The sequence below is a fragment of the Caloenas nicobarica genome, chromosome 2 (assembly GCF_036013445.1).
Source record: "Caloenas nicobarica isolate bCalNic1 chromosome 2, bCalNic1.hap1, whole genome shotgun sequence".
In the NCBI taxonomy this organism is placed as follows: Eukaryota; Metazoa; Chordata; class Aves; order Columbiformes; family Columbidae; genus Caloenas; species Caloenas nicobarica.
Window position 1 is genome coordinate 50532800 of NC_088246.1, and position 26326 is coordinate 50559125.

The window sequence follows — 26326 nt, forward strand, 5'->3', positions numbered from 1 at the left end:
AATAAAAAGCTCAACAACCGTGCTTCACTAAAGATGTTTTGTTCTTGTTTACATGCTTCTAAGTTGTCTAATTTAGATATCTTTCTAAGGTTAGACTATCCTTGACTTGCTGAGTGCAAAAATAAGCACTGAGTTTAGGGCCTAAGCCTCAGTAAAGATGAATCTAGACTGACTGCATTTTGTGGTTTTGGGGAGGCATTTCATAACTTGTTCCATGCACTGTTCATATTTGTGCTTTATGGAATGCTCCCCCTTAAGAAGTCATCCTCTCTCCCCAGGTAACTGGTTAAAGGCTTAATTTGCATTTTCATTCATATCTGTGGCGGTAAAACTTTTTAATTCTCCAAAACCACCCTCCTTGTCCAATGAATGAAGTGGTGGGATTTTTTTTGTTTTGTTTTGCCCTTTTCTTGTTGTTTTTCATATGCTTTCAATAAGGAGGAGAAAGCTGCTTGCTAATTGTCCAGCTACTGAGAACTCGACATTTGCAGATGTACTAAAGAGTCAGTACTTCTAAAAAAAGTGTCCTAAAAACTGGCTGGTTTTGTCAGGTAGACACATTGTTGTAACAACACCCATTGTTAATGTGCTGTAGATGAAGCTTGAGGCTGGGTCTTGTTGGATAAGGATTTGAGAGCCTCCAGTAGTATTAACTCTATAGAAAAGATAGAAGATTGACACAATTAGAAATATTGTGGGTAGTGGTATCTTTCAGAGAGGTGGATGTATATGCCAAATTTAGGTTGGTAGTAATTGTGGTGTATTTTCTCTCCTGAGTATTTTCTGTGTGAAGTATCTATCTTTTAAAAATACCTGTTTTTTCATGTAACACATTTCCGGTGCATATACTAGTACTGGCTGTATTGTCTTGAGTGACATGAACACCTCAGTAAATGTTACCTATTTCTTACAAAGAGGCATAAATACGCAGCTGCTTTTACTTGTAATGGACTGCAGTCTCATTTTGCCGTGTAAGATTTCTTCCCTGCCCCCTATTTTGGCTTTTTATATAAAGCCTCTTTATAGCTGAAGTTTTATTATAGGTTTTGTTACATAATAGACCAAAATGATTAAAAAAACTCAGCCGGGTTTTCTTGATACAGTGAGAAGCTTTTAAATGAGGTGTCTTTTTTTAAAACAATCAAACAAAACCCCCACAAACAGGAGAAATGAGCAACTGAATGAACTTTTATTTTTCAGCTAAGAAGACTAAGAGAACTAAAAGGACTATTTTTGTTTCCGTAGATGATCACGTGTGACTTTTTAGTTAATTAAGCCTTGATTATGTTCATATTTCTGAGAATGGAAGATCAAGGGCCATATTTTAGATGCCTTTCTACCTGTTTTGCTCAAGCTGCTGTGTCATAGCAGAACTGTTGAGTATATTTAGCATCAATTCAGGTCTAGTAAATTGTAGAGATCTTGTTTCTGATGCTTCTGGCTGCAGCCTTTTTGTTGATGTACTTTGGACCATTTCCGGAAGGCTTTTTGTTACTTATTGTTCAGAAACATCTTTAGCTCTTTCCACGTTTCTAACAAACTGACTGCAAATGTCAAAACATATGTATAGCTCCAGAGTTGTCTGCTTCTAGAAGCAAGCAAAAGCTGTGGTTCTTGAAGCTATTATTGGAGAAAGTGAGGGCTCGATATGCTGGGTGTGAAGGTGGGAAAGTACTGAAAGGGAAGGTGAAAACAGAAGACAAAAGAAGCTTCTTGTGTTGCTTGTACTCTTGAGATGTAAATTTTGATTTGCAAAAATAATTTGTAATTGAATTTCCATGGATAAAAAGGTGGAAAAATGTGACTGGGACAGATATTCCTGCTGTGTGCTGCCTTCTCGGATTGAATCCCACAATTCAGAATTATCACTGGGTGCTGCTGAAGAAGCGGAAACCGTGTGGCTGCCTCACGATAAGACAGGCAGGGACAGCAGAGAGCTGTGGTTCATGAAGAAGTTTCCTTGGTCAGGTCTGCTAACAAAGGTGAATTTCTGTTCAGCCTCTTGCAACGTGCTACAAGAGATGGTCAGATAGTACCTTGCTACCCAACAAGGTTTTCTCTGATCTCAAACCTGCTGAATGTCAGAGCTTCTTGTGAAGTTTCTTTGAGGTGCCTGAAGTCCTTGCAAATGAGGATAAGAGGGCACATCGGAATCAAGCAGTTCAATGAGGTAGAGGTAATACATAGTGTTTCCCAGAAAAGGTTGGGATAAATAGGTTGCCACTTAATGCAGTTTGCTACAAAGCAGATCTGTTAGGGGAGGCTTGTTGGGCCGAGTCGGGTGGGTACCGTGTCTGGGATATTGTGCATAGACACCGCTCAGAATGAGTGTGATCGCTGATGTTCCACTTAAGCTTTTGGAATTGGTCATATTGTATCATAAGCCCTTTTTGTAAGCATATATTCTTCTTCTTACCTCTTTCATCAGAAGCTTTTTTGCCATTTTTGTTCTATGTGAGCTCATTGGGTGTTTCCTCTTGAAGGCTTAAATGTGTTTTGGTCCTGCCCTTTCTGTTGTCAAAATATCACTGAGTACATTTGGTAATCCTCTGGCTAACTTTTTCTGACTTACATGATTCATATCTAACAAAGGTTAAGTGCAGAATTAATTCTTGCACAGATGCAGTGGTCTATTTTTTCACGATCTGAATCATGCTATGGATCTATTCACCGCTGCCACTCTGAAGGGTTTCTGGCTTTTTGCCTTATAGCTTGTCGAGAAGCTGCGTCAGTTTACTGGCTTCAAAGAAGGGTGTTTGGAATAAAACTTCAATCTGAAGTCTCCAGCTCAAACTGTAGATCATAATAAATCAGCTGCATCCAGAACACCAGAGCATACTGGTTTTCCTTTCAGAGTCCAAGATGGCCGTAAAGAATACAACAGAATACAGGGAAGTTATTCTAAGCTCTTGCCTGCCTTCAACTATTTTGAGATATCTAATTGCACTCTAAGCTAGTTATAAAGACCTTCAGTATAGGAGTATCGACTTTATATTTTTTCAGAAACAAAACCTAGATGTGGAAATTATGGTTCTGTGTTTTGGCTGTTTGTGGTTGTGTGTGTGTGTGTGGTTTTTATTTATTTTTTAAAGAATCTTGCAAAGTAGCAAAGAAAACTTTGAAGACTTTATACGCAAGAAAAAAGTTCCCAACAAAGTATAAGTTTTGCTAAAATATCGTAAAATTTTACCCTTGTTTTGTGTGTATAAGTTGTTCTGTGGTGCTGGTTTTGAAAGCTGAGTTTATGCATAGTGACTATGACTTGTACTATGTTGATAATTTAATTACTCAAGCTTGTCAAAACTCGCTTGCCTTTCAGAACAGGCTTCTTAATATTTCAGTTCTAAACCTAACTAATTAGTAGTTAGCATTGGTCATATATCAAAACTAGGGACTGTTTGTGTATGCTATGACTATGAACAGGATGAATTAATAGAGCTTTCTGTCTTGCTACATGCATGTTTTTCTTGGCACTTTTTGTTTGAGGGTATATGAAATGCAGTAATTGTTAGTGTTGATCCTACTCAGTTAAATGCACTGAGGTATTTTATATATGCTTTGAGTCCAATAGTGCTTTTGGAAAGAAGCAAGTGAAAAAGATAACCTTAAAGCTGCAAAATGGTATGGAGTTTTTTGGTTTTGTTTTTCAGTAATACTGATTTATTGAGTTTTATATAAAGCCTGTAGGTTCTCAGGTATGTTTTTAGGAAGTCATGAGAGATCTGGTGCATAATAACACATTTAAGGTAGGAGTATGTTTGCTATCCGTACTTTATTTTCAGAACTGTAAGGACAGAGTTTACATTAAGTTTCCTCCCCTATGATCCAAAGGTGCTAAATTCATTTTCTTGTAAGACATTCATATACACTTGCCAACATACTACTCAAAATAGCCTAACCATATTCTGCAGCTTGTTGCTACCTGGGTCAAGGAACTAATGTTAGAATTGTAAATAAAATGTATTCAGTGGGTTATGAAATCTCTGAGTGTAGGAATGTGGTTGCAAAAATTGCATGGTTTTACATAGGCTATTTCAGGTGTGTTTTCTTGGGTGCGATTCCTAAATAGAAGGTCAAGAGAACTGTTTCCTTGTCCCTTTTTGATAGTGCACTCAACTGGTTGCTCCCGATTCCACTGCCAAGGCACCAACACAATAATTTTCAGCTGTGGCTCTGGAAAGAGGAGCATCTCCTCTTTTCTTCGTGAATCCCGCTTCCGTGCTTGGCAAACACCATCGTGTTTTGATGGGGTTGGCGAAAGTGGCTCTTGACTCAACGAGGGCTTTAGGTAGTCTGAGGGGATGAGGACTAGAAAGTGCTGCTCTGCTGTAGGAGAAACAATGCTGCTACACTTGAAGGGAAAAGGAGTAAACAGACCAACAACAGGGCTCTGTGTAAGGAAGCTGGAGTCCAAAAGCATTAATACAGATGTATATAAAATACAATATAAGGAAAAAACTGTTTGGGGTGTGTTCCTCTCTTGGTTGAATAAAAGCTTACTTCTTCACTCCCATCTCTGGTTGTGAGAAGACAGACCCTTAGGTTTTGAGGAAAAGTGGAGAAGGAAGGATAGTTTCTCTTCTGGATTGAATATAAATTATACCCCTGTAATAGTTTGTCTAGGAGAAAGCTTTTAGATAACTAAGGCCAGCGGTGATCATGCATAAGAGCCCCTTGAGACTGGGAAAGTATTCTGCTTTCAAATTTTAAAATTAGTGCATTTATAGCCTAACTCCGGACTGTTGATGTCGGTGTAAAGTATCAGTGCTGTTTTTCCCCAGTGCCTTTTGTCTGGCACCAGGACACTTGTTCTTCCTCATGGGTGGAAGACACAGGAATCATGCTCCCTGTTGTCAGATGCCTTTTTACTCCACCACCTCACTAGGTGACACTGGGACCTCTGGAAGAATTTCAAAAGATGCCAAAGACTAGAAATGTCATGTAATGATACAGACACTGGTTTTGCAAGATTTTTATAGGATTGTTCAACTTTCTCTCCCTAGAGGACAACATAAACAAGCTTTATCTATTCTACAGTTGGTGTTAGCTGGCTGATTAGTTAGCACAAGTGTTACTACTGGCTAGTAAGTCTTGCTTGTGTTTCAGGTCAGGCAAAACAGTGTGCTACGTGGTTGCATCAACATGGGAGTTTTAGTTCTGATCTTCATTCCATTTTTGAAGTCAGTCTCCCAGTTGTTCCTATTTACTGAGCTTTCATTCACATCATGGGGCAGTCTGGCAGCATGCGAACTCAATTTCTTTGGGAAGAAATACTAAATCAGAATATTCTGTCCAGGATTACATTCAATAGGGTCCATTAGCTAATTAGCACTCAGTCTGTCTGCCTTGAGGCTTATGCCGAGGTTGCTTTTCAGGAAGATGAAGAGAGGCCAGAGGGCTGGAAGCGGAACCTGCAGTAACTGCCTGATGAGAAGTGACAGGCACTGGTACCTAGAAAACCTAACTTGGTTCTGCCAGCTATGGAACAACTCGTATGAGAATTATACATAAAATTTATAAATATTTTTGTAAGTATATACTTGCAATTAAGCCTGTTTTAACTGTTTACAAATTAAGACAATTCTTCTGAGCATAGCTCTTGTTCCATTAAAAGCGTAAATGTGCCCTTAGGTGTAGTCAAGTCTTAGTTCCTGTAGTACAACTTTTAATGTAAATTTTGCAGCATTTGGTTTTTCTTGTACATAGGAAGTAGTTAATATTTTCTGTGAAATGATACTGATTTCTATAAAAGGAGAAAAAGAAACAAGGTGCCTAGTAGCAAGTTTTACAAGTGTGGGGTTTTTTGTATGTGGAAATCTTTGAGAATACATAAAAGCACATGATGTATTGAAAGTGCTGGCTGTAAGATATAACTTCAACATTCCAAGTTAACTCGAATTAGCCAGACTAGTTCTGACCACTTTTTACCAGTATATTGCTTTGTCAACTGTTGCGAACTTTTCAGCAGTAAAAGCTTCAAGCTTGTTTGTCTGAATTCATAAATGTTGAGGTGTTTAGCATGGCCAGGTAGTACTTGAGGATCTGCGGTGGGCAGAGGAAATTAGCAGGTAGTTCTGTTTCCTTTTTGATGGATGGTGTTTTTTATTGGTTTCTACCTCCCGCACCGCCAACCCCCCAAATGGTTCCCATTTGTGACATCTGAAAATGGTCGGTTAAGCATGTAGAAGGGACAGGAGGAATGTACGTGTATTATGTCTGTAGCAGACTTGAGGGGCTTCCAAACATTTGCTGAATAAAGGCCGATAGGTGTAACGATCTTGAAGAGCAGGAAGTTGGTCCCAACTGCAAAAAGAAACCAATGGAATATCTTTAAAATCTGGTCGGTAATAAGGACGTGACCAATTTTTTTTTTTTTTTTTTTTAAATGCTTCTATACAAATGCTGTGAAATCAATGTAGCTTTGAGCAAATCTGACCTGCTGTAAAATAACAAATTGAATGCTAAGGAGTATCTTGTATCTGCTGTCAGAGACACTATAGCTGAGAATGACCTTTATATTTCTTCCTGTGCTGCAGACATTACTGTTGTCTGATCACTTTAAAGATTTTAATGTAGGTTTTTATGGGCTATTTATGTTTAAATAAATAAAGAATTATTTTTTTAAAAAAGTATACTTTGGGACTGGAAGAAGCCATCCAGGTCCTTTTATCTGGTCTCCCTCACTCATGATAACTTGTCCTTTTAAACATTGCAATGAAGCCTTTCAAATTAAAAAACACACGCCCTCCCTCCAAACAAAACAAAACACCCAACAAACAACCCACAAACAAACAAACCCACAAACCCAACAACAACAAAACCAAGCTTGGCCTATGCTTTTTTCTGAAGTACCTTCAGTAGGCCTGGTACAAGCACTTCAGGAGTGGCTGGTTTCAACTCAAATCTTTCTTGAATATGTGTTAAATGACTCCTTTCAGAATCATAGCTTGGTGTGTTTGAGGAAAAATTTTGACCCAGAAATATGCTGATTTTTATGTCCAGTCCTTCAGGATTGTTCGAAGCAGCAGAAAAAACTACAGCTCATGGTCATGATGGGGAAAGGGGAAGCCCTTAAACCTAAGAAGAGGCAAGAGTATGCTCTTTTTTTTTCTTTTTTTCTTTTTTTTCTTTTTTTTTTTTTTGCAGGGGGAACTAGGGTGAGGAGGGTGCTCCTTTTCCAGTAATTAGGAAGTTAGGTCATAGAAAAGAGTGGTGTTTGGTGTTTGTGTGGGGTTTTTTTGTTTGCTGGTTTTTTTGTTTGTTTTGTTTGTTTCATTTTGGTTTGGTTTGGTTTTTTTTTTTTAATGAGCTTACCTGTATAGTTGACAGAAAGTACAGTGTCCTGATAGAGGTTGCAGTGCTGCTTCTTCAGTTGAGGGGGTGGAGGATGTTGTGAAACATAATTCTAGTGGCAAAAGTAGCAAGTTATGTCCAATAATGAATAAATCTGTTGGTCATTTCAGTACCTGAAATATCTTTGGAGCAATTTAGGCCTATAATTCAAACGAAGCATTACTAGAGATGAGTGGGAAGTATAAAAAAAAAAAAAACAAACAAAAAACCAACAAAAAAACCCACCAAACAAACAACAAAAAACAAACCAAAAAACAAAAAAAACCCCAAAAACCCAAACAAAAAAAACTTCATGGAAATTTGGAAGGAAACATGATGTTTCGGAGAGGTGGTAGTGACAACCTTGATCTTTATTTTACAGTATAGATGAATTTAGATCAACCCGTAAAAAGTAGTTAACCTGAAACGCATACTGTAAAGAGGAAGTTTGTTGTGGTTGTTTATGGTAAGTTTATTTTTGGAAGGAATATTCTTGGGAGACCAGAGGGCTTATTGACGTACACTGTATCACAGCTCAGTGCAGCAGAGGTTTTTGCCGAAGTCTGAATCTTGCCTAAAACCATTTTCCACAGCTTTCTGATTGATTTTTGTGTAGGACAATTTCACTCCAGCATAATTGGGTGCTGTGGTGACTAATACTGCTTTCCTCGTATGATACTCAGTTTGAGACTCTCTTCCTTGCTTTCTTTCTGGCCAGCCTGCATGTCTTAAGTACGTCACTGTTGAGAAGTTTTGTGCAAAAGCATCGTAAATTGGGACTGCCTGTGTATAGCTATTATTTTCAGATACAGCTAGCGGTTTATTTTTCAATTTTATTCCAACTTCTTTGTACTTTTTGAAGACTTTCCAACTTTCTCTTCTCTCGATTCCCCTCATCCTGACCCCAGGTCTTCTGTTGATTCTGTTCTGTGCTTGTGTGCTCATTTTCCTCCCGATGAGTATCGGTGTTTGAGACACCTTACAGTGCAATTTAACTACTGAATGCAATGGCTTCTTCCATGTCATTCCCTGTTTTTTAGGCCGCTTCATTTAGGCCTTTATTTTTGTGATCTTGACTTGGCTGTTGTCTTTCCCTTTGCTTTTGAGAACCAAGTTCCCAGTAACACTCTGGATATCCAAGTCCAAAAAAACTTGCTCTGTTTTTTTCATCGTAGTAAGTTTGGACAATAACCGATGTTACTGAAACTGTAAAAGTACCCCTCCCTCTAACAATGACCTATTTTAGCCATAGCATTTGGAAACGGCTAGGAAAGAATCCAGACTTCCATCTTCCTTTTCAAAAATATTATAATCAATGCAAATTCCTTGGCAGTTGCTGCCTTAGCCATGACTCTGTTTTGCAGTTCTTTACCTCATCTGGCTCCTTTTTTTTTTTTCTCATATCAATACTAGTGAATTTCTTTGACATGGTTCTTTTTCCACTGACCAATCTGATGTGGCAAACCATCTTTTTCTAGTCCTACTTACATCATTTTAGTGTCCGTAGGGCTGTAATGTGACCAGCTTAAAGTTACCACTGGAAAATAACTAGAGCTGCTGTCTCCAAGATCACAGGTTTCCCATCGGAACATGGCAAGGATGATTAGCGTCACAGATGTTAATGGATAAAACACTGTACAGAAAACCACTTTTTTAGTATGGCACTGGAGTCAGTATTAGACTTATTTATTTGAAGGTGTTTTTTTTTCCCCCCCTAGCTTTCCGGTAATTGCAAATCATTAAAAATTGTAAAATTTCAATGAGTATTTTCATTTCAATATTGTGTGCTTGTGCAGCTATTTTCCCAAACCAGGTTATGGTGACTTTTAGGAAAATGAGACTTGAGTACTTTTTGTTGCTGGATGGAAAGGGGGAAAAACCAACCGGAAGGGTTTTCTTGCTTTAATGAACAACAGAACAAAGTGAAGGGGAAGACATTAAACAGTGTGTTTCATATGTCGTCAACCTCTTTTTGACTAGTTCTACTGTCGAGCTTTTTTTAACTGATTCTTCTGGTTTTTACAGTTTCTGGAATTCCCTTTTCATACTGTTTCTTAATATAGCAGGCAACCTTTTGAAGATACTTGAATGGGAAAATTTGGTTGATGTAGAGGGTGTCACTTGCGTAAATAGGAGTATGGAAATTATTCTCCATCACTTTTAAATACTTGAAGAGGCATACTGGCTTCAGCGGCATTTATGAAGTGTTGTTCTGGTTTAATTAGGAAAAACTGTGGTCTAGCAATAGCAGCTGTTCCTCTAGGCTGAAGTTCAGATTTCGACCTGGCGTAAGTTTGTGCTGCTGCTGCAAGAACTAATAGCGCTTGCCCCAAATTGGATTAGTGTGCAAATCCAGCTGGACAATTTTCTGGAGCTGCAAGGAAGGTTAGTCCTCAGTCTGTTTGTGGCATGGCAAAAGAAAAACCTTGTGTCAGCACAAAGAGGGGGTGGCATGGAGGCTGGCAATTTTATTTTATTTTTTTTTTGGTGGCAGTACTCTTCGATTGACTGTGATGAAGCATTTGTTTCAGCCACTTGTCAAAATTAGCCTTGGTCGCACTAAAATAACGCTTGCTTTTGGCTAAAAATCTTCAGCATTGTTATTATTGACTATATAGTGGTGTTTGTAATGAAGGAACTATTAATATGTTTATGTCCGAGATACCTTTCCTTAAAATTCCTCAAGACATCTATAGTTGGAAGAGCAGCTTATCCTCTGGATGCCTTCATACTAAGAGTACGAAATGAAGCTGTGCACAAGTCAGTCTTGTAGGATCTGAATGAAAAATATTCTTATGTTTAAAAGTTGTTGTTTGTGGATTCTGTATGTGTCTGTAATTTTTGAGAGCCCAGTGGAAGAGCACAACATGTGGCACTGCTCAGCTGAAGTCATGCGTCAGGTCAGCTGATGTTAATGGACGCATAACTCTACACTTTGACAAGATGCTTTTTGAGTTGACACTTCTTTGAAGCCCTGGTTGTTGCAGCTGCCCAGTGTGGTCTGGAATGAGGGAAGGTCTTTGTTCCTTGGCTTAAAAGTTTTGGAAATGACACATCATTTAGCAAACATACAGTCTTGGCTTTAAATCAATTGTTTAGGACGTGTGTTTCAAATGAAACATTTGTGGGGTATGAAAATTTCATGTCTTTGTATTTTTCGAATGAAAATGATTATTAAATGGGGAGATTTCATGTATGTTAAATTGTAAATAAATAAATGCATGTTAATTAGATGTATCCTATTTGGATATCCATGCATCACTGAAGCTTTTAATATTTTTTATAGTCTTACTAGTAGAATTATTATTTCAGTATGAACAAGTCTATTATGTACCACTTTCAACACAAACTTGAAGAGGAGTCTGACAACTACTCAAGTTCTTAAAGATGGAATGTGAGGAGTAGGAAGCACTTTTTGCTGTGGGAGAGTAACATGAGACTCTTTCAATTCAGATTTTGAAGTTCAGATAAAATGAAAATCCATAGTACTGCAAAGGCGGAATTCTCATATTCTAATTTATGGAATGTAGAAATTACTAGAATATTTTATGTGCTCGTAACACTACAAAAGGAAGTAACTTTAAAATTCAAAGTGAACTCAGAGCCTTAGAGGAGCATAAATATTGAAGTTGGAGATGAGGTGAGATTTTGTGACGTTTTGTATTAAAAAGACTCATTTAAAGGGATACTGTTACACTGTAGTGGAGGAGAAATTCTAAGATTTATTTTTGTAGGTCTTGGAGGCATACACTGCTGACAAAAATGTGGAATATATACAGAGCTGCTAATTTAGAGGAAACTGACTATTGACAAGTATTTATTCACCACTTTTCTGCTACATCAGTGCCAGGCATAGCAGAAATGAATAGCTGACCACTCAGCAGATGTTGAGAGAGAAAAGAGGATGTCAGATTTTCACTAACTTACCAAGTCAGTATTTTTTTTTTTTCACATTGCGTTTGACTGAACAATTGAAGAATTTATGTGAGAAAACATTTTAAGAATTGATTTTTTGTATTTATTTTTCCCATATTCATTGTTATATCATCCTCACCCTCTGTAAAGGACAAGCCTGTGACTTAACCGGTCCTGCGTCCTTGGCTCTGGGCTGTGTCCTCCCAAGCTGGCAGGAGCTCCAGAAGGAGCCCTGGTCCTCCTCCTGTGTCTGTCCTTCACACTCGTCTGCTGCAATACAGCAAGCTCACCGAACAGGTCCTAGGATTTCACCTTATCATCAGACCTATCCATTTTCCTTTCAGCTTTGTAAATATATGCTCCTGTTGTTGGCTACAAAAGCAGCTCAGTTTCCCACTAAGTAACTACTAGAAAACTAAATACTGGTGGCAGCAATTTGGAAGCAGTGGCTTAGCACTTGAGCAGAACAGTTTTTCTCACCATCTTAAAAAGGATGTAGTCTTGACAACACAAGATTATTCCAACCTATGTCAGCCTTCGTTAGAAATAAAATACCCATTTTTAAGATTACAGTAGAATCTGTCTCATGGAAACAAATGCATGTAACCGCCCTCACGTAATTGAGGTATCAAATTTGTGTATTTTTCCATGGTTGCCGAGAAGTGGCAGCAGCTTATCCAGCAGAGCACATCTCATGATCCTTGTGCTCCTTGTTTGACTAACACTAGACCAAATATTGAAAAGCAGAATTATCCTAACTTGCAGATAGTGTTGGCCTAACTTTTCATTCCTTATTGCCCAAAAATAATATCAGTGGGGTAAATTTGCAGAATTCTGTCAAGCTATCTGTAAGTTTCTCTTGCTACTTTTGCCAGTGAAGTGTCTCATCCTAACACAGTTTCCTTTGTGCTGCCTGCAAGAACAAGTGCTTCCAAAGACATTATGGAGAGAAGGCATCAAGAGACAAGGTATAAGGTGTTGAAAGAAATTTTGACTAGCAGTTGAAATCTTCTAAATTCAGTCCTCTGACAGATTTTTGTGCACTGGTTTAATAGCAGAATGTCCCACCTGGGATATTTTGAGAGTGCTCAACACTCACTTCCAGTAGGTTTTATTTAGTTAATGCATACATTTTCAAGGGAAGAGGTCATGCAGTGTTGAGTAAGTCAATCTAGGTGCTCTTTGTAGAGTTATGTAGAGACTCATTAGTTTCCATATAAACAAAAATAATTTTCTTTTTTGTACTTTTGAAATTTTCTGTGATATTCATGTCTTAGATGTATCAGTCGTTGGTTTGTTGTTGGTTTTGTTTGGTTGGTTTGTTTGGTTTTGGCTAATATCTTGCTTAATGTGCTTCACCTTTCTCTCCTTTTGGTTGAGTAGTTACAATACTACTTGTTATTAAGTATAATGTGAGTAATGCAAGCTGTACTGTCTTTAAGATGTTGACCCTGTATCTGTACCAAGTATTTTAGTCTTAAAAATTAAGGAAACCCAATCACACTTTAGTTTTCTCATCAGCACGTAGATAGCTCTGTGGGTTTTATTTCTGCCCAAGTAATGAAAGATCCTACTGTGACTAATAATCTGTGATCTGTTGGTTAATATACCTTTCATTTGCGAGTCAGCAAAATGTAAAAAAATATGTTCTAGAAAACCTGTACAATTTGTTGTCAGTAGTAATATCTTATTTCTTATATCCTATCTTGTTTCTCTCTCTTTATTTTAATTAAGGTAATTGGGGAATTTAATCAATTATATTTGTCACTTTTTCTCCAGAGGGCAGGTCCAGCTCTGCAGCTTTCTCTGGGCAGATAATTCTTACAGACCAAGCAGTGGTGGTCTCAGTTATATTTTTTCTTAGGAGCACCCTCCTTTAGCATCTTTCACAGCAGTGTTTGTTCCTTTTTCATTTTGAAGCAATACATTTGGGTTTTTTTCTTCACTTGGGAAGTCTCTTCGTTTTGCCTTCCTTAAAGCCTGTAAAAATGCAAGGTCCATGCTGGTTATGGGGTTTAACCACAGGAGATTTGTTGTCCTGAAGCTCTGCAGCTTCTGTCATTTCCCATTGAATCCCTTAACCCAGTTCTTTCACGGATAGCTTGTGCATTCAGATTTTCTATGTAGGTCAGTTTTGACAACTTCTTGTTGCTTGTAATGTCTCTGAAGCTGCATTACAGTATGACTACAGCTTGATCAGACACAGGAGTTTGCTTTTAACTAATGCAGAAAACAGAGTGAGGTAAGCTTTGGCAAGCCTGGGCTGCAGCCGCTAATTGCATACCTGTAATTCCATGCAAGCTTGGATGCTGAATCCCAGGTTGTCACATTGCAGCTGTTGTTGGTACTAGATATGAGTGAACTAATGCTGTGGGGTATTTTTTCATCTGCAGACATGTTGAAGAACTAAAAATGAGGAGAAAGTTGCGATTTTCGTTCCTTGGTTTTACTAGACTAGAACTTTTTTCTTTAAATGCTGGCAACTTGCTTGCTTTGCCTCATATTTGATTAAGATATGCTGTTTTAAATGGCTGCTTTCCAGATATGCTGTTTATCAAGAGCAAGCTCTGTATACACAATTAAATTAAATGTGACTTTCTTTGTGAAGTGCCATAAATTCTTTTACTTGTGAATTGTTGGTGGTTGTTTTCCTGCAGAGAAGAAGTCTGGTTTTAAATGCAGATTTTTGCATTTACCCTTCCCTCTTCTTGGAAACCTGTGGATTTGACTTCCTCGTCTGTCCGGTGTCTATTTTCCCATTCTCAAGCCCCTCGTGCCCTGGTTTGCTGGATCACTTCTTGCCTCATCATGCTGCATTATGAATTCTAGTGCAAGTGGTGGGTTGGGAGTTGGGGGCCATTTCTCTTGGCAGCAGCCAAAATCTCACCTGTGGAGTTAAGACATTGTTTCATGGCCATGTTAATCTGTCAGCTGTAGACAGCTAGAACTGCCTCTGCTTTGAGGGGAAATAATATTACTTAAAAAATGCTGGCTAGAATCTGTTACAATATTCTTCTGAAGTACTTCTCTTCCCTGCTTTTAATGGCTTTTCTGAATTATTTAAATGGCATCTGTGACAAGAATGATATGCCAAGAGTCTGTCTTCAGTTATTGCACTTCACATTTAAATTTTGCTCTAAGAAAGCTGATGAAATTGTCTTATTGTATCCTGAATGCTGAAATTTTGTTGCTGTTGATGCATTTGCTGATGGGCAAAAGTGACTTTATGGCTGGTAGACTTCCCTATCACTCTGTTTTTCTAGGATCAGCTTTGTGGTTCTAACAGATGTTATTCCCATAATTTATGCTCCAAATTCAAGTTGTGAAATGGTGCAGCTTTGTCTGTCTTTCCTTTATAAATGTCAATAACAGACAAAGTTGAACTTTTTGCAAGATTTCACATGACACTGTCCCACGTGGAGCTGTAAATACGTGGGAGCAGCTGTGCAGCATTGTGCTGCTCCTACCCCTCCTCCTGATGGGTTTCATTTGAGTGTTCTTGTATGTTTATTGAGATGTTGGTTTGTATTTTGTAGAGTGCTGAAGGCAGGAACTAACCTTTACGAAAGCTTCTAAAATCAGAATTAAAATTAAAAGCATCTTGTAGCCTCCATTTTTGTGGTCATCTATAATCACATGGCAGAGCATCATTCCTCCTTGGCGAGAGGACAGTTCCATCATACCACTTGGTGTAGTTCAGGCTCCTTGATTATTCATGTAGCTTCCCTTCTGTATAAAAGCAAAAAAACTGCATGTGACAGTGCCATCAAAGCTGCAGGTGCTGTCATGCGCATAAACTGTGAATTGGACAAGGATGAAAGAAGATGAAATACATTATTTTTATGTCTTCTGACAAGCCTTTTACCCCTTTTTGAGTCACCAGCATCAAACTGATGGGATTGTATTTTAAGCAAAAGCTGTCACAATAATTAGAATTTAGAAGATTGAAAAAATCCATGGAAAAAAATGGCTCACCTGCTAAAAATAAAATGTGCTTTGATGTAAACATTCTGTATATGTAAGTTGTGGAGAAGTACAGCATTTTTTTGTTGAATTTGATCTCTTTGTAATAACTTTTTGGGGATATCAAATACACTAAAAATCTCTGCCCCCTCACATCAGAGAAGAAACGTATTTTTGGATATCTTCATTCTGATAAAGTGGTAAAGCATCCACAGCTTGTGTTTGACTGTTTATATCAAGTAACTCTAAATGCAGGCTTTTACTTCGAATGCAGTGGAAGCTTTGGAAAAAAACAAATGTGTGATTTGTAGAAAACTCATTTACTGTGGGACAATAAGGTGTTGGTGCCTTGTCTCTAATAAGCTACAAGCCCCACTGGGATGAGTTACCTTACCTTCTCTCACCCACCGGAGCTGTTAGCACTTAATGCACTTTCTGAATCTGCAGTTCCTACCATTTTCATTTAATAGGTAAAGCAATAGAGACTGAGTCCTCTTCTTGATGACAATACACGAAGCAATTTAACTGAAGTCTCGGTTTATGATGCTGCGATCACCAAAAGTGTTTTCCTTGCAGGTGGGTTGGTCCTTGGCAGTCTTGTAGTCCCACCTGGGGCTTGGGAAAGCAACTTGAAATTCCTGAGTACAGGTAGCACCTGCAGTCACGTTCCCAGTGGTGCAATTGATTGTCACGGGGCAAGAGCATGAAATACTATTTGACGGGTAGGTGGCCAAGTAATTGTTAGTGAAGACCAGAAAAACTTCTGGTGATTTCTGCAAGAGGAATTTCTTTCCTACTTAATGAAAAGATAGGAAATAAAACATCGAGAGAGCACACTGAGGATGTTCACTATTGGATAGTGATCTTGATCACTTGATATGTTTCATGAGCTCTCACACGAGGTTGCAAATCTAAGAACGTAAGCCATGCTTTTAAGTTCAAGGCTTTGATTTTTAGAAAATAAGATCCTAAAAATACAAAGAAATCACAGCAGAAAAATGATCCTGGATTTTCAGAGTCATGTGGTAGCTAGAAGATGTAGTGTGGTGCATTGTCAGGAAACGTAATATATGAATGAGAAAATAGCAGCCTCCAATAGGAGTTACATGAAAAGCCGAAAACGGAGTTGCGCTGAACTGCTTCTGCATTTCTGCTGTAGGTATTTGAGTAGGAATGGTGGAGGCTGAAAAGTTGGAAGTTGGAAATATGCCACATTTTCAACATGCCACTACAATGAACAGTGACAAAAGGAGCATCATTATGATTTAACAGTTCACTTCTATTATCATAGGGAGGAGATCCTCACAGTTCAAGTTTTTGTAGTAATAAAGTTGTAACAAGAGCTGATGGATAGAAGTCAAACAGAAAAAAACCCCCCCATGTATTCGACACTTGTAACTTGGGTAGATTCTCTAACTGGTTATCACAGATGAGGATTTCTGATTCATTGATAGGGAGTGATTTGGAAATGAAGGTGGAAGACTTAGGTATTTCAGTTGAGAACAAACTGAGTTACTTATTTTTCATCTCTGGAACACTGCCTTCCCCCACTTCCCATGGATTGCTCTTCATTGTTCCAGTCTTTTAATTGTTAATTCCCTGTGCGTATCTGCTTTAACATTATTCTGGAGACTATTTACCATGGTTTGCAAATCATTCCAGTGGTTTTCAGTGGTCTCTTCTGACCCCGAAAAATGTGTTGGAGATATAAAAGCTGAGTGTATTGGGGTGTTGGTGTGTTGTGGTTTTTTTTCTGATGTGTGTTTAGTGTTGGTTGGTTGTTTTGTTGTTTGTTTTGTTGGTGTTTTGGAGGTTTTTTTGCCTCTCTTCTTATATTACAGCTAGTGTCATCTCTGTAGAGAGAAAAAGGGACATACTTGATCAGTGTTTTCTTCATGGAAGAAGAAGTTTTGCTATCCAAGGTTAATTTTAAATGATGTACCATGGTACATCTGTATAGAGATGCTAATTGTCAGTGGGTAATTGTTAACCCAAGTGTATAAGAAAAGCTACAATATTTGTACAGCTGTTTAGAAATTCACAGGCTTGAGAAGAGTTGGAACTTCTCCTGGTCCTGTAAGGGCTGACAAGAGATCCTGTCAGTCTTGCAAATGACAGAAGTATGTTAGTAATTACGTGCTTATTTCTACCGAGAAGAGTGTCCAGCTCCATGTATTTAAATGTGACCATAGAGGAAAAATAGCTGGAGAAAATGTTGACATTTTAAACCACTAATTTCCTATAAACATGAGACAAAAATATTGAAGAAAAAGAACTGTATATTTATTCAGAAGAACTTGAAGTGTATATGAAACATGTAGTGGGAAAGTGAGGGCAAGGTAAAAGCAGTAGGTGGATACCAAAAAATAATTAAAGTCTTGGATTCAGGATTACCCTGCAAAGTCAAAATTTCTTTTTTTTTCCTGAAACAAAACATTTCATACTGAAAACAGGAGACATAGGGTATTTCTAAAAATCACTCTCTAAATTAGGCAGCTGCATCTAACTGCATCATGATGCATTGAGTGTTTGGAGGTTATTACTGCTGAAATGGTTCTATTACATTCCATTTTATGCCACTTCATGTAATGGTGAAGGGACAAAATCTCATCAGAAATGCTTACTGAGAGTGGGAAGATGAATTCTGTTTGAGATGTGTCTTTTTTCATGTTAAGGCAAAGTAAATTCCACTTGTTTTCCTTGTTCTCTTGTGTGTTGTTTGTATTCATAGCCCATTGCATCCTTGGAAGCTGCCTTCCCAGCCTTTCCACTAGGCAACACTTTCAGATGAATTTGTGTTGAGCAGGGTTCTTTACGGGAAGAATAGAGGGTTTGTTTGGTGCTTGGGGCTATTTTTGGTGGTGTGGTATTTTTTTCCTTACCATATTTCTAGCAAAGATCAGAATATTGTAATGTGTCCAAAAAGGCTACTGGAATTGTTCAAATACACTTGGTTTCTCTATTTCTGCTTGCTCTGTAGAGAAATTCCTGTTTGATTACAGTGGAAGCAGCCTGACTCCCCATAGTATAGGATTGAATGTTCCGGTTATGGTTTTACCTACAGTTTCAGTGTAATTGTTTTATTTGATATTATACCCTTTTACTGCCATCATAGGTGTTGACTGTTACATGGTCTAAGACAACTGCATTGAGGGTTGGTGTATTGATGCACACCTTTACATCTAAGACCTCAATTACTGGTAGCAGTTAAGCAATTTAATTGTTACAATCTGCACTGGCTGGTTAAAGTTAGCATGAGTGTGAGCACCTAGGAGGCTGGGCACCTTTGGGAACAAGGTGGTGCACAGATATCCTTAGTATTCTTATCTTTTCACTAATTTCAGCTCAAAACTGCTTTTCCTTGCAGCTGTAAGGGAGTGAGGGGCAGGGAACAAACCTAAAATCTATCAGGGCTTAATGCTTCAGCAGTTCAGGAGCTACTTGGTATGGAGTGCCACAGCTGCAGGAATTATCTGGGCAGACCTGCTGGTTTTCCATCACATTCTTTCAAAGCTGAAAATCTTATTTCCATATATTGCATTTCAATGGCAACTTGACAAGCACTGCGATTTTTGGGAGAAGTGGTTGTTTCTAGTGTTTTCCACTTCAAATTCTGCAGCATATTGAGACCAGCAATAACCTTATTGAAAGGGAGAAGAAGCAATGACCCCTTTTGTACAGAGAAGTAGCATCTGATACAGAAATCATTTTTCATTAGTGCGGTAGAGAGCCTTTTGCAAGATTATGGTAAAAAAAAAAGTTATGTTCGCTGAAGGGATATAAATCACACATTGCAAAATCGGAGCTCTCCTCTTGAGGGGTTCAGTAGGGTGGATAGAAAACTTCAGTTAACTGGAATGATATGTACATGTTGAGCAGAGTTGTGAGATGGAGTAGGTTAAGCTCTACACCAGCTGCAGCTATGAGGTTGGAAAGCTGTGCTTTTCAGAAGCTACTTTCTGTTGCAAATTTGGTAGGGAAGCCTCTCAGCTGCAGCTGACTCAGCCCTAAAGGTGTTGCAAGTGCAGAGTAGAACACGAGTCCCTTAGGACCAGATGTTTTTAGGCACTGTATTTACCGCCTAGTTCTGAAATGTCTGATGCATCTGACTGCAGAAAAAGGCAAAATCTGCAGGGGTAGTGACAAAATGCTTGTTGGCGAGCCTGTTCCTCTTGGTTCACACACAGCTGTTGTGTTGGGGTTTGCGTTCCTAGCACTGCTGTCTGGAGGTTATGATGGGAGTATCTCCTTGTCCCTTGGCTGCCGCGGCCCCTCTGCCTGCAGCACGGGGCAGCTCATCTGTCAGGCCAGCCGGGCTGTGGAGAGCGAGCGCTACTAATAGCGCGGGCAGCCTGCGGGAGCTCTGGTTGCAATGTTTTATCAGCTGCTAATCCCTTTACGGTGTCGCTAATCAGATTGCGCCGCTCGGTGCTGCAGAGACTTTGAGCTACACCGCTGTAACCGAGACGGCTGATGTGCGTAAGCCAGCTCGTGTATGAAATCGAGCTGGCTATTACAGTGGAGACAAGGTCTTGTCTGCTGAGGTTCATAAGGACTTTGTTTTGTAACTCTTTATTATTTGCATTAATCCAGGACATCCACCTCAAGATAAATTGTGAAGCTGAGTTTTGGTCTTTAAATCAACCAGTGTTCGTTTAGGCATGGGGAGGATTAGTGGGTTAGTTTTTGGTTTTGTTTTTTCTTCAAAGCATGGGGGCAGAGCAGCTCATTCTCCTCACCTGGTAAAAGTATGTCACCAGTACTTTGCACCCAAATTCATTAGCTTAAGAGCAAATTTCTATGTGACTGCTCCTGTTTAGGTCAAGGTACTAACAGAACTGCATATGAAAACTTAAACAGAAAGTATCACTTCTGTATACTTTTTTCCATTGTGCGAATTGTCCAGTCAAAGTAGTTTCTTTACAATAGGAAGCTAAGGAAAAGACTTGCCTTTTAAAATACTGGAATAAGCAGTTGATCTGAAATTCTTTCTCCTGTCTCTGTAGAGCTGTCAATAGGGATAATTTTTGCTGTGGGAATTGTAACTGTATTTGCTTGGATTGCCATGGTAGTGGTGTCTCCAGATGCTTTAGCAGGGCTGACTTATTGTTGCTCATGAACAAATTACCAAAAAAACCCCAAACAAACAAAATGCAACCCCCCCTTCCCTGCCCAATGAACAACAAAATTCCCAGGCAAACCACATAGTTTTGGAACTGCATTTTAGCTTTTGTGTCTGTAGGAGTTAGACCAAAATAATCTCAGTCTCCTTTTTTGTTGTTGGTTTTTGTTTTTCCTGTTTCCCCCCCACGACAAGAAGACCTTCAAATAATACTTGAAATAAAGGAGATGGGTTAGTCTGCTTTGTCATCATGATAGGAAGTAATACTAAGAAGACATATTGTTTATAAACTTCAACATGGGGCAATCTAATCTTTGTGTCTTGTAATGAGAGTGATGGAGAAGTGCTAAGTGTGTTCAGTACTTAATGTGATCAGAAAAATGAATGTCTATAGAATCCAGCAGTGACACTTTCATTTGCAAGGTTTTCCTTAAGTCGGAAAAGGTTATAGATTCTAAAAGCCCAAGAGTGCAGTAAGTGTTTTCAGGTAGTGTGTTTCAAGAGTAATGAAATACAGATCTAAATGTATATACTCCGCGTGATACCCCTGGTTTTACTGAAACTGTTCTGTTTTCTTCTAGGTGAATCTGGACTGGGAAAATCAACATTAATCAACTCATTATTCTTAACAGAACTGTATTCCCCAGAGTATCCAGGTCCTTCTCACAGAATTAAAAAGACTGTACAGGTATGTCTGGGTGAAAAAACTGCAGCTTGAAGGATGTAACTTGCAATTTAGTAACGTAAGGGAGTACTGTTGTCATATAAGCACCTGTATTTCAAATAAATTTAGCGAGGATTTGAGCCACTAAGAAATATTCAGTATGTCTTACAGGATAGCTTAGCTACACAAAACTTCCAGGTTATGGAGCTTGTAGCCTGTTGAAGTGTGGGAGCCCTGAAGTGAAGTACTTTGTGTGCTACATGTACTTTGGAAACATCACATGAGTGCAGTCCTGCTCAGAAATGGAATGTTTTTTTATCAATTAAAGTATTGAGTACATCTGTAGAAACAGTAGATGTGTACTAAACCCTCTATGCAAGGGTTTGAGACGCTGGATATTAGAGGATTTGACGAAGTGCAAGGACATAATGTGTAAAAGTATCCAACAGTCTTCTGCAACCTGTATCCTTTGTGGTACTATTTTTCACCCCCCTATTGTCAGTTATTCTGAAACATATCTGGGATCAGGGTGAATCTGGGTGACTTTAAGCACTAGACTTATATAGGCAGAGAAGATGTTCCTGCAAGTACCTGATACAACTGAAATATTTAGTCAGATTGAAAAACTGAACTTGATCCATTTGGTTTGTGTTATAATTTTCTACTGATAAATTATATTTTCTCTCAAGAAAAGGAGCGTGCTTTTTGTATTACAAAATACGAGAGTCTCAGACCACCTCAGCTATGGCTGAAGTGACTGTGCAAGTACAGAGTCGTCATAAAGTGATTAAGCCTTGTGCTGAGTTAAGAGGATTATACAAGGTGCTAAGTAGAAGCTGTAAGATTGGATGCTTCATTTTATTCAGTGGGGTCAAATAACTGTGCTCCAGTGCTGTGATCCACTGACCTTAGTGTTTTGTGGCTGTTTTGGTTTGGTTTTGTTTGAGGTTTTAGGTAAGGGTTTTTTTAATCCAATCTCAGAACACTGAATAATTAACAGAGGACCAGGAAAAAGTTATGCTGGTACTAAGAAGGTTAAATGACATTACTTGTCAGATAGCTCAACATCAAAGGCTTTAATACTAATACAAAATGCATTTATTGCAGATTTTTTTATTATTATTATTATTTGGAAGAAAGCTTTTGAACATGTGGAGTTTGATTAACAATGTATTTAAATTCCTCTAAGCTTTGGTCACGTCTATTAGGGTATTTTATCAGTTGAATGTTAGACCATAGTGACTCTGACAAAATAGACTTAAAAGCTTGTTAGTGGGGCATTAGCCCATTTGAATTGGAAGGGTTGAATTGATGTACCTGTTTCAAAGACATGTGAAGTAGGGTGAAAAAGGTGTGCAAATAGTTAAGGTCTGGTATACTAATTAATGAAATATCAGTGAATGTTAGAAAACTAAGTAGAAGAGTGACTTCATTTTTATTCAAAGAGGGACTTAGCGTGATTTCATTACTGTTAATTACACAATGGTTTAGCTGAAACTAAACCAATTCAGGCTATTTTCATTAAATTATAATTTAAATAATGGTGGGTTGGATCCCCTGTCATTAGAAGATCTTTTTTTAAATTGGGAGAAATAATACATAGAATCTACACACAAACTAACAAACAAACAAAAACCAAACCAAAACACACACAAAAAACCCTAACAAAAAAACCCCCCACAAAACAAGCAAAAAAACCCAACCCAACCAACACCACAAACACACACCAAGACATCTTTCAAAGATAACTCAGTCCCACTCTGGCTAAAGGTGGATCAGTGTAAGAAAAATGAAATTAAAACTCTGTATGTGTGGTGTATCTTTTGGAATCTGAGTTAAGTACTTTCATCTGTTAGGTGGCAAGGTTAGATGGTCTATTCATCCTGACCTTTTGAGTTCATCAGAGATGGTTTGATTTTGATTGATTTACTGGTTGAAGAAAAGCCCCTATACTTTTCAGGAAGCTTCACTTAAATATTTATTTTTAAGGCATGTAAACTCGAAGGGCAGGGGGAAGGCTTGATCAGTGCCCTGGCTGAAAAGCTGTTGCATTTTTTTCTCAATTCCACCATGTGGGCTAAAGCCTGAGGGTGGCCAAGAGCAAAAGCTAGCCAAAACTATTTTCAGAAGCAAATTGGGGTCTGTCATGACTTAGGAAATAATATGATTGAAATAAAATATATTTAAAGACCACCTTCCCCCTTAGAAACTATTGCTTACTTTACCTAATAAGTATTTTTTTTGTTTGAGTATACTTGCAGTGCACCATTGCTTTGATTTCAGTTACTTCTTGTGATGAATGATAAGTTAGTAAGTGTAGCACTTTAAAAAGGAAACTGAAACTGTCTTATTTCTGTGTCAGTGTCTGAGAATAAAACTATTTCTCCCTACAACCTTGAAAATTATGTGTGCTAGAAACTATGCTTATGATGTAGAGGTGATTCCAGTCAAATAGGAAATTGAAGAATTAACAGTTGGAGCTGCTGTTTGGATCCATGGAATTTGTGCTTTTTACCAGAGTAAACTTTTCTAAGTTGAGGATGTCAAGAGTTTTGCAGGTTAGAGGTGAGACAGATCACCGTGAGCATCCTAAAATCTTGGTGGTAGTAATTGCCTACTTTTATATGGTGGGAATAACTTATTGGTCAGGAATTGCATAGGAGAGTCTCACATAGATTAATACAAACCGTGGTTTGGGCTTGAAAACAATTGCAGTTTGAAGTTTTGTGGGGCAGGTCCTTTGTATTAATTTAATGGAAAACGCAGAAAAACAGTTCATAGTGACTTGATGTCAGATGAATTCAAAGGAAACTTCCTCAGAAAAAGATAGGTATGAAATCTTTTCTCTGGTCATTATTTGACTCTCTTAAATGGGGTTTGGTAAGGGCTGGTTTAATCCTTTACAAGTAGTCAAGCTGTGACAAGCATCACGACATGAATGCAGCGTAGTGACTGCCAAGAAGACCCGTGTGACCCAGCTGACTGGAGTGCATGGGAAAATAGCCATTTGGAGGAGACTTTTAATCAAAAGTTTTAAATTCCAAGACTTGAACTAATGCTTTCCACGAATCCATTGGGAATACTTGTAAATCAGATGATAGGATGCAGTTGGATGCTTAACTGTGAATGACACTAGTTTACAGGGATTTTTCTGGATCTTTTCCAGATGTTGCTGCTTTCTGTGCCTTTGACCATGTATGGACACATCCACTTAAGTTAGAAAAATGCAGCTTTTCAGAGGCTTTATGGCAGTTTTTTCAACTACTGTCTCTACAGCTTACAATGTATGGTGGATATGGTCTGATTGCCCACGACAGGAGCATAGGACATCTAGTTTGATCAACTAATGCTTCTTACTCTGTAGGTTTTTGAAAACCCTGACCTGATAGCAAGATACCTACATGACTTTCTGAAAAGTAAGAATAAACTTAAATCCTCACCACCCAGTAAGGTATTAGAACTGTCAGCAGATTCAGTTACTACAGACTGTTTGTTAGGAGGTGACTGTATAAATTCAGCCACACTGACATCCTACAAGCATACAGAATCAGGAAAAATGTTTGGTGTGGCGTTTCTTGAGGATCTTCTGACCTTCCTTTTCCTTTGTTATAAACACAGGTTCAAGATAATGTTTTATTAATTGCTTCTTTTGTAAAAGCATTCCGCTGTGAGTGCTTAATAATTTAAATGTTCTTGCTGGGAATTTTTGTGCTGGAGAATAAAGCTGATACCTTGTAGCACTTGGCAAGAGTACAGTAACATTATCATTTCTAGTACTTTGGATGTGTTACGGGTTTCTTATACTTCCAAGAGAGCTTGGTTATAGGAGGGTTCTGTGGTCGCTATGTGCAAGATAGCAAAAAGAATGCGAGGAATCAGAAGTTAATCTCCTGTGTGCTGAAGCTTGTGAGTAGTAAACTCTTGGCTGAGTTGACTGTGTGGCTGGGAATTACTCTCTTGAGTTCTGGCACTGATGGTGTGCAATAAAATTTCTCCATAGAACTCTTAAGGGGGGAAAAAATACGTTCACCACAATTAAGCCAAGTTTTTAAAGCACTGCATGTATTCCTATGTTCTCATGGCTTCGGACTGGACACTTTCGGAAGGATGGGAGTTGCACAGTTAGTGAAGGGGTAACTTGGTGGTGTCTTAAGCTGGTGGATGTGTTGGTTTTGGTTTTTTGAGTTTTTTGGTTTTGTTTGTTTGTTTTTTGTTTTAAACTTCCTAACCTTGCAGTAAGGCCTGCTTGCATTGGGTTTGCATGGCAAGGTTTTGGTAGTGCGGGGGCTACAGGGGTAGTTTCTGTGAGAAGCTGCTAGAAGCTTCCACCACGTCTGACAGAGCCAGTGCTGTCTGGCTCCAAGATGGATCTGCTGCTGGCCAAGCCTGAGCCCGTCAGTGATGGTGGTAGCACCTCTGGGATAACGTAGTTAAGAAGCGGGGGGGGAAACCTACACAACTGCAGTCAGAAGAGAGGAGTGAGAATATGTGAGAGAAACAACTCCAAGGTCAGCGAAGAAGGGGGGCAGGAGGTGCTCCAGGTGCTGGAGCAGAGGTTCCCCTGCAGACCGTGGTGCAGACCATGGTGAGGTCGGCTGTCCCGTTGCAGCCCGTGGAGGTCCACAATGCATCAGAGATCCACCTCCAGCCCATGGAGGACTCCATGGCAGAGCAGGATGTTGTGCCCAAAGGAGACTGTGACCCTGTGGGAAGCCAGCGCTAGAGCTGGCTCCTGGCAGGACCTGTGAACCCATGGAGAGAGGAGCCCAGGCTGGAGCAGGTTTGCTAGAAGGACTTCTAACCTTGTGGAGGACCCGTGCTGGGGCAGTCTGTTCCTGAAGGACTGCACCTCATGGAAGGGACCCACACTGGAGCAGTTAGTGAAGAACTGCAGCCTGTGGGAGGGACTCAGGTTGGAGAAGTTCATGGAGGACTGTCTCCTGGGGGAGGGACCCCAGCCTGGAGCAAGGGAAGGGTGTGAGGAGTTCTTCTCTGAGGAGGAAGGAGTGGCAGAGATGACGTGTGATGAACTGACCGCATTCCCCGTCCCCCTGCACCCCTGGGTGGAGGAGGTAGAGAAATTGGGAGTAAAGTTAAGCATGGAAAGAAGGATGGGGTGGGGAGAAGCTGTTTTTAAGATGCAGTGTATTTCTTGTTACCCTACTCTGATTTGGTTGGTAACAAATTAGATTAATTTTTTTCCCCTGGGTGGAGTCTGTTTTGCCTGTTGACAGTAACTGGTGAGTGATCTCTCCCTGTCCTTATCTTGACCCGTGAGCTTTTTGTTACATTTTTCTCTCCCCTACCCAGCTAAGGAGAGGAGTAATAGA

The 26326-nt window shown here is 39.1% G+C and overlaps 1 protein-coding gene across 2 annotated transcripts in view; it reads left to right on the forward strand.

Moving 5' to 3' along the window:
• SEPTIN7 (septin 7) overlaps positions 1 to 26326 on the forward strand; it is a 63717-nt gene that overhangs the window by 14743 nt on the left and 22648 nt on the right. For both annotated transcript variants that reach the window (XM_065628091.1, XM_065628092.1), the window contains exon 2: positions 20914 to 21020. In XM_065628091.1, the coding sequence (XP_065484163.1) occupies positions 20914 to 21020 (107 nt within the window). The remainder of the gene's footprint in view (positions 1 to 20913; positions 21021 to 26326) is intronic.